General features: G+C 33.3%; 1 protein-coding gene across 3 annotated transcripts in view; it reads left to right on the top strand.

The window, feature by feature from the left end:
• LOC114331664 (trypsin 5G1) overlaps window positions 1–9,253 on the top strand; it is a 75,586-nt gene extending 66,333 nt beyond the window's left edge. For all 3 annotated transcript variants that reach the window (XM_050652696.1, XM_050652698.1, XM_050652695.1), the window contains exons 6-7: window positions 2,230–2,349; window positions 8,965–9,253. In XM_050652696.1, the coding sequence (XP_050508653.1) occupies window positions 2,230–2,349; window positions 8,965–9,111 (267 nt within the window). In that variant the 3' untranslated portion in view covers window positions 9,112–9,253. The remainder of the gene's footprint in view (window positions 1–2,229; window positions 2,350–8,964) is intronic.
• Window positions 9,254–9,567: the final 314 nt, after the last annotated feature.

The following is a 9,567-nucleotide window of genomic DNA, read 5'->3' on the forward strand; positions in this document are numbered from 1 at the left end:
TATAGTCTTTCCATACATTTCTTCACCACTTCCTTCCATTGTTTTCTGTCCAAAGCTTTTTCTTTCCAGTTTACAATATTACTTTGTTTTAAGTCTTCATATACGCTGTCCTTCCATCTCCTTCTTGGTCTTCCTATTCTTCTTTTTTGTATTGGCTTACGTAATAGAACCATTTTTGGCATTCTCGCCTTTCCCATTCTTTCTATGTGTCCTAAGTATCGGATTCTCTGTGCTTTGATTGCCGTCGTTATTTTTGGTTCATTATATAGTTCTTCAAGTTCCTTATTATTTCTTCTTCTCCATTGACCGTCTATTTTCACGCCTCCATATATTGCTCGTTGTATTTTCCTCTCCCATCTTTCTAAAAGGTCTATTTCTGATTTTTTAAGCACCCATGTTTCACATGCATATGTAGCTGTAGGTCTGATAACTGTTTTGTAGATTCTTATTTTTGTTTTTCTTGACACATCTTTGGATTTCATTAATGGACGCAATGCTCCATACTTTTTGTTTGCTTTTGCTATTCTTGCTTTTATTTCCCCTTCCCCATGTCCCTTTTCATCTACTTTTACACCCAGGTATGTAAATTCTGAAACTCTTTTAAATGCGCATACATTTTCTCCTTCTATCTCCAATGTGAAATTGTCTTCATTTTCTTTATCTGTTTCTCCCATTATCATGTATTTTCTCTTTTCCTTATTTATGAGAAGACCAAAAGGTTTGGCTTGTTTTATTATATTGCTCATTAATTTTGTTAGCTCTTTCTTACTTGTCGATAATAATGTTAGATCATCTGCGAATGCAATACATTGGTGGCCATTTTTAAAAATCGTTTCCTGTGTGCTTATGTTACTTTTCCTGATTATTCAGGAACACGGACACGGACACGGACATGAAAGGAAGTAATAAACTGAAGAACTACTAACGTGTATTACTTATTAAATAATACAATTTTTGGGAAACCATAAATATGTAGATAAAAAACTAAACTCAGAGTATACGGATTGTGCAAAAGAAACGTGAATCAATAATAAAGCGACCGAGGTGACATATATTATGAGAAGAATAGCTGGAGTTACTAAATTTGAAAGATTTAGAAATGAAGATAATATAAGGAGAAAACTGGAGCTAGCACCGATAATGAGGAGGTCGGAAACGAACAATTGGTTCGGCCACATAGAGCGAATGGAACAAAATAGACTAACAAAGAAGCTCCATGAAGCCAAAATAGGAAAAAAAAGAAGATAGGGCAGACCGAGGAAGACAGTGATGGACCAAATCCATGATGTAGGAATATAAGGTGAAAAGAGAGACATGACTATAAGACACATGAAGAATCTGGCCACCAATAGAAGTGCACAGAAGAAATGGATAAGACGCAGAACCCTACATCCGACGCCCTGAAGGGCACTAAGGATTGTGAGAAAGGAGAAGAAATTTAAAACTCTTGTTAAATAAATTAAATAAGGTATGGGACCGTACTAAAACATTGAAAAACTTATGAACATGGAGTCCCAAGGGCTTTCAAACGATATCTTTTTTGACTAATAAAAAATGTTGGGATGATTCTTACCATGGGTTGGGGGTGAAAGTAAAAATAATTCAAAGTAACGTACAAATATGTCCCCCTATAATAAAAAATTTACCTATCGCTGGGTTTTTCAAAAATTTTGTCGTAATTCCTAGTAAATTCTTTATTTCGATTTCGTCCAGCCACCCTGTATTTTGATTTCTTAAGGGCATAGGCGCAAAATGTCGCTCCAAAGTGTTTTAAATGCATCCATTTTTTCTAATCCCGAGAAAACTAATAAACATTTTTGAAAAATTTAAACAGAGATTGAACAACTACATTATTACCAAGTTCCGAAAGTCCCATAGAATAAGAAAGAAGTTTCTTGGAATGAGACATTTGAAATTAAAATCACACTTAATTTTATCTTTTGTTTTTCACCCCTGTAACTTATTAAACTAAACATTATATAAATTTTCAGGGAATGTTAGCCCTCGGTAATAATGCAATCTTTAATTCTGCGTTTAAATGTTTCAAAAATCCTTATTAATTTTCTCAGGATTTGAAAAAAAAGTGCATCTAAAACACATTACAGCGACATTTTCCGCCTATGCCCTTAACAAATTTAATCAAAGTAGAAAATTTAATTATTGAAAGTACAAAATATTCTCCGATTGCTAATAACATGTTCAAAAACTAATTTGGATATTTTCTTTTAGTTATCTGGACCAGCATCATATTCTGATGTTCTAATGGAAACAAATGTTACTGTAGTAAGACACTGTCCTTGTATGAAGACCATAATTGCTGCTATTGATAAGACATCAGGAATTTGTAAGGTAAATTTAATTTCTAATATCCGAAACATTTGTTTTACTTTATACAGAAAAAGAATATCTGAGAAGATTGCTGCGAATGGAATATTAGGAAACAATAAAATCGAGGAAAGCTGGGAATAACTCAAAAGTAACATAATTAACGCCGCAACACAATCACTTGGAGAGAGGAAAGTAACTAATATTGATATATCAAAAATGAAAATCCCATGGTTAAAGAGGAAGTGAAGATAAAATGTGAAAAGATAAAACAAAACAGACACAATAGGCTTACAACCACTATAAACGGATCATAATAAACGAAATTACGAAACGAATTATAAACGAAACGAACACTTTAGTCTGATAAATAAAAAGGGAAAACTCAGAGAGCTTCTCAATAGAGATGGAACATGATTTCTACAGAACAAAAAGAAAATATAAAGAATGATCAGAGGACAAAGGAAATAGATAAACGAACTAATAAAAACGAAACGCATTCAGAAGGAAACTTGGATAGAATCTTAATCTATATTTGCTAAAGGTGACGATAATGAAACACCAACACCTGAAATGAAAACAAACGAAGAAATAAACATTGAAGACCCAGAGATACAGGAAGCATTACGGAAATAAAGCAATAGAAAATCGCCAGGAAAAGAAAGAATATCGAAGAGCTCTTATCGAATTCGTTCTTTAACGAATCGATATGAGGGGACCATTTGAGGTTGCTGTCTAAAAAAATACCAAGAAATTTTACAGAATCAACGGTACTGATCTGGCTGTTATTAAGAGGCAAAGGTTGAAGAGCTCCTTTATAGGATAATTCTACTGTTTTATCTACGTTAAAAGAGAGTAAATTAGAGTCAGACCAGGTCTTTATAGTCAGTAGATCCGAAGTTATATTTTCATGAAGAGATGCTATAGTTGAGTTGCTCTAAGTCAGGCCTGTCCAACATAATTTTGTGGAGGGCTGGATTTGTAATTTTGTAACTGTAGCGGGCCGACTGACTATTGGATGGATGGATGTGCGCAGTGTTGCCAAAGGTCTTGGACAAAATTTCGGTAGGCTGCTGCTAATTTTCAGGTAGAATCCATCAAATTGCGGTAGATTTTTTTAGGTAAAAATCGTCAAATTTCGGTAGTCTTTATTTTTTGCTTTTTTTGCTATTACATTGCAAAAAAGTGATACTTTAAGTATGGGCAGCAAGTATTGAAAGATAAACTACCTTTTTTTAGTAAAAAACAGTAACTTAAGTAGATAAGTAGGTTAAATAGGAAGTAGGTACTTATAATATAAGTACCTAGAAAAAAAAAGTAAATAAGTTGGATATCTTTATTTCAAATACCTAGGTATTTTTTATATACACACAAAAGAAAATCAATCAATAAAAAATTGAAGTCAATGAAATATTTAACAAAAAAACAACAGTTAATAAAAATATACAAGAATATTGTCTACGTCCCTACGTTATTAAGGAGGAAAACCTTAGTTTTACTTATCACTCTAAAAACCTTATTACTAATGAGATGTTTGACATTCTTTCTGTTTGCACAGTGTATCTATGTCAGCTGGTATTTTAGAAGTAGCTATGCGCAGAATGCCTGTCAGATGATTGTCTGATAAAGATGATCTCGTTTTCGATTTATTATATTTCATGCGAGAAAAAAGCTGCTCGCAAATATATGTACTACCAAATAAAGATATTTTTTGAAGAGCTAATTTGGTAAGGTTTGGGTATTGGTTCCGATTAATATATTTTTTATAAAACTCAATTAATCCGTTCGGAAGGCAACTTTGATATGCCGTTTTTAGAAGAGAGTCACTTTGCAGTTCAATCAATTCCATCTGTAAGTTCAGCACAGCACCATCAATTTCAATTTCAAACGGATTTTGGAACACTTTCATGTTAGGAATTTGTAATTTGAAGTCTACGAATCTATCTTCAAACTCATTCCTCAATCTTTGCAACAATGACACGTACTTGGCTAAGTCCAACATTTCTTGATTTCTGGCAGATAGAGTCTCCCAATGAACCAACTGTTTTTGTTCCAGTTGTTTTTCTAACAATATGAGCTTATTTGTGAAAGCTTGAATGTGTTCATAAAACTGCGTGCATAATTGATCTTTTCCTTGCAGTTTTAAGTTAAGATCAGAGAGGTACTTAGTAATGTCAACCAGGAAGGCCAGATCAGCCAACCACTGCTCATCAGTTAGGAAATCAATTTCTTGACCTTTGTTTTCAAGAAAAATCTTTACTTCGTCGAGCAACGAATAGAATCGTTTAAGTGTGGATGCTATACTGAGCCAGCGAACGCTACTGAAGTACACGATATCTTCGTGATCTGAACCGACATCAGACAGAAAAGCCTGGAACTGTCTGTGATTCAGTCCTCTTGCACGTATAAAATTAACTGTCTGCACTACTTTATCCATCACGTGTTTCAATTCAAGTACTTTTGCAAACAGCTGTTCTTGATGAATAATACAATGATGCTGTATGATTGTATGTGTGACGTTCTTGCGCATTAAAGCTGCAAAACCACTTGTTCTTCCTGTCATTGCTGGCGCACCGTCTGTAGTCAATCCGCAAAGATTTTCGATTCGTAGTTCATATTTTTCTATGCAACTCTTTACTTCTTCGTAGATATCTTTTCCGGTGGTTGTATCTTTCATTGAACGCAAATCAAGCAATTCCTCGATCACGGTATAGTCTTCTGTTACCCCTCTTACAAAAACTGCCAACTGTGCAGTATCTGATACATCAGTACTTTCGTCGAGTGCGAAACTGTAAAAAACACATTTCTTCAATTGCGTTTTTAAAGACGATTCAATATTTTTGGTCATGTCATCAATTCTTCTTGCTATGGTTTGATGTGACAAGCTTATATTTTTAACTAATGCTTCTTGCTCCGGACACGCTACCGATGCAAACATCTCCAAGCATTTCTTGACAAATTCTCCGTCTGATAGGGGTTTGCTTCGCTTGGCAATGGCTTCTGCTATCATGAAGCTAATTTTTGTGGCTGTCTCGGAGTTTTCTGTTGGTATTCTGAACATCGCCTGTTGACCGATCATATTTTTTTTCAACGAATTTACTCGATCGATTCTAATTTGACCTTGGTATTCATCGTATTTAGAAGCGTGCTTTGTGAAATAATGCCGCTTTATATTGTACTCCTTGCAAACTGATATTTTTTCATGACATATGAGGCACAGTATGTTACCATTTTGTTCTATGACAAAAAAGGTGTCAGTCCAACTGTTTTTAAATATTCGACATTCTTTGTCAACTTTACGTTTTTTCTCTGATGACATCATGTTCTGCAACAAACACAAATCAACACTGCAACACAAATGAACCAAATCGCCAAAATAAATCTTCACTAAGTCCGTTATAATTGCTTGTATCGCCCTTAAGTATTCGCTGATCTTCGCTTTGTTTCCGAACTGGAACTGTATCTGCACGTTTACCGTTAGCCGTATTTATACGCGAGTATAAATAATAAAGTTAAAAGGTACAGGTACAGAAGTTTCTCCTGTTTAAGGTTTTAATAGTAAATACTATTTTTAGTTTGGAATTATCTTCTATGTATATCAAAATAAGCCACAATCCTTCACTATTCACTCATTCAGGTAGATACATTTTACCCCCAAAATCGTATTTATAAAAGCACAAAGGACTGGTCAGTGGTCATAAAAGTATTAGTAAATCCGTATCTGATATCTGCTGCCTGGCTCGCACGTGTTACAAGCTATTTAAGTAAAGTGATTCAAAAATTCTTGAAAATTAACCAAACTCTGTTGCCAAATCTATCCGCTAAAGAAATTTTGTAATAATTTTGTTTTTGCGGTAGAAAAAAGGAGATTTCGGTAGAACGGTAGATTTTACAGGTTTTCGGACATTTCAGGTAGATCTACCGAAAAATCGGTAGCTGTGGCATCACTGGATGTGCGTGAGCTCTGTGGCTCTGCGTGGGTGTGGGTTCGGTGAGAAGGGACTGCTCTAAGTGATACTGGTATGATCAACAAAAAGAAAAATTTTCCCATTGATTTTTAAATTAGTGATGTCATTTATAAAAATAAGGAACAGAAGAGGACCCAATACTGAACCTTGTCGTACTTCACATACAATGTTTTTGAGACTAGAGTCAATATCATTTGCTCTAACTAGTTGTTTCCTATTATTCAAGTAGGATTGGAACCAATTCAAAGAAATACCTCGAATTCCATAGAAATTTAGTTTTTTAATCAAGATGTCGTGATTTACACAATCAAAAGCTTTAGCATAGTCACAGAAAACAGTGACAGTATAAAGATTATTGTTTAGTGCTTGGTAAAGCTCATGTAGTACAGAAAACATAGCATCAGTGGTATATTTATTAGTTAAAAAGCCGAACTGATATTGTGATATCATGTTAGTTTTCAACGATAAAGGACATAAGTCGAGTTTAAATGTGTCTCTCAATAATTTTGGAGAGTACCGGTAGTAAGGCAAGAGATCTATAGTTGCAGGCATCAGATTTTTCACCACCCTTATGAAGAGGAATAATAATGGCTGTCTTTAGGCACTTTGGAAGTTTAACTTTTTAGTTTTTACGAAGTACCATTAATTAGTGAGACGAGAATTTCCAACACATTTTCTGTGAGATTAGAGAACATTTCTATAGATAGTCCATCCGTACTACAAGATGATTTGCTTTTGACACTAATGATTGTTTGGATCAGTTCAGAGTTATCGACGGGTCTTAAAACGAATGAATTCGAGACCTTTGTTGAGTTAGGGAGATAGGAAATGGTATGTGTATGTGTTCACAAAGAAGGGATGGTATTAAATAAACTTTTTGCCACAGATATAAATAGGATCTTGTTGCGGCAAAACAGTTGACGTTATATTTTTACTCATATTAACGAAGTAATCGTTTAGACTTCCAGGATTAGGAAGGGAAAATGATTGAGCTCTGTGAGTTTTATTTCGAAGATCGTTTATTATAGACCAAGTTTCTTTTGCAACACTTTTTGAGCTTCCCAGACGATTTTGCTAATAGGCTTTTTTTTTGCTGATTTGACAAGTTTTAGATTATCGTTAGAGTAAATATCTTGAAACTAAACGGTTTCATAAAAAAATGATTCGAATCTATATTATTGTAAGTAAAAGGGTACCCATCGTTAAGATGAGCGAAGTGTCCTCACTCCCATAATTCAATTGTTCTCATTTATTTACATTTTATATGATCAAAAAATAGGGCTCACCTCAATTTTAACCATCCACTCCTTTCCCTCTCACCCCGTCAATAAAAAAGTAATGTTTTCGTTTTTATTGTTTTTAGATGTTTAGATAGTTTTAAAGCTTCTAAAAAACATGTATATTTTTTATAGACTCATAAGTTGAGTGAACATATTCTGAAAATGCATTTTATTTTATTTTTTTTTTTTTGGAAAAAGCGTAGGTATAACTTTTTGGAGATGGCTGCTGGTATTTCTTAATTTTGTGTATTTAATTAATAGCTATAATTTCTAATTTTTTTCGTATTTCCTATAAGGTACGCCAGTTTCAAAAACCCGAAAAACTTGTTATTTAGTGGGTTTTTTGCGGATATTTCAATTTTTGTATACTTACATTAAAGTTTTTTTTTTAGGTTACATACAATTTCAATAACTGATTTCTTTAAGATACATATTAAAAATGCGGAAACACGTTCAAATCCCAAAAGACCCCCAAAATCTCCCGATATTTTTGGCAGTTTTAATGTGTTTCTCCCATTTTTTATTGTCATAAAGGACTCAGTTACCGCAAGTTATATAATTAAAAAAAAATTCATTTGTTTTGAAGTCTATTAAAATGATAAAAATCCCCCCAAAAGAGTTTGTAGGATTTTTTGAGATGACGCAACTTATCGAAAAATAAAAACAAAATAGGATTTTAGTGGTCGATTAAATACACAGAATAAAAAAATTAAACCTGCATTAATAGTAAAAAAAGAAATTTGCGCTATTTTCTAAAAAAAAAGAAAAATAAGTAAGAGCTTTTTGTAAGAGCCTCAAGTATGCGTGTAAATTCTTTGAAAACTTTAAATCGATTGCATCCCACCTAAAAAATACAAACGAATAAATGACTTTTTTGGTAATGGAATTATATGGCACGTGAAAAAAATTAATTTGATCTATTTTGAAGTATACAATAAGGAAAATCGCCCAAAACTCCCTAAAATGCGAATTTTTCGGATTTTTAAAGATGACGCACCGTATGTTAATACCTAAAAAAAAATAAGAAACATAAGACATAAACATAAAAATATAAGACCTGCAGCCACCTTCAAAAAAACGCATTTTGAGGTTATGAGGTATAAAAATAGGCATGTTATGTAGAAGTCTCAACAATGCGTGGGAATATTTTAAAAATTTTAAATTGATGGAATTCCATCTACAAAAATAAAAACGAATAAATGACGTTTTTGGTAGTGGGGGATGGGTAAGGGAATGAATTGTGTTGAGTGTTATTTTTTAATCACACAGAACGTAAAAAAATGAAAAAAATTTGAAGTGAGGGCATTTTGCTTATCTTCACGGGGGTAACCTTATGTCTACTTAATTAACACATATCATCGCTATACAATTTATATTTGTGAACCTTTTAGGGAGATGCAGGAGGTCCTTTACACCTAAATGGTACATTACTGGGAATTGCGTCCGGCATATTTCACATTTGTGAAAGTCATTATCCTGCAACATACACCAACGTTGCCTTGTTTCGCACATGGATAAAAGAAAATGCTGGTATATAATTTAGAATTCGTAATGGTCACCACAAATGGAATGTTTAGTATTTATTGCTTTATTGTGCGCCTCATTTAGATTGTTATTCTCTTCACTAAAGTCTTGTAAATTAAAAAATATTGTATAAAAATAAATCACGTGCACTCAAAACCATCTTGTTTTTTTTACGAATTCCTTAAACAACAAATGTATTCCTAGATACGAAAAAATAAATTTAGGATTAAATAATAATAACTGAAAATGTTGTTTATCATTCAACAGGGGCGCGCGGACTGAGTCTGTATACAAATATTTTCTTACGGCAAAGGATCCGATATAAGGTCGAAGTGCACCGAACTGTTTAAAGGATAAACATTATTTTTTGATATGTAATTTAGTATGTTAACTGAATACAGTTAATTAAGTTGGCTGGCGTCTGAAGACCTCCTAATGACTCAATGAATAATTAAAAAACTTTTGTTTAA

This window comes from Diabrotica virgifera, chromosome 6, assembly GCF_917563875.1.
Source record: "Diabrotica virgifera virgifera chromosome 6, PGI_DIABVI_V3a".
Taxonomy (NCBI): Eukaryota; Metazoa; Arthropoda; class Insecta; order Coleoptera; family Chrysomelidae; genus Diabrotica; species Diabrotica virgifera.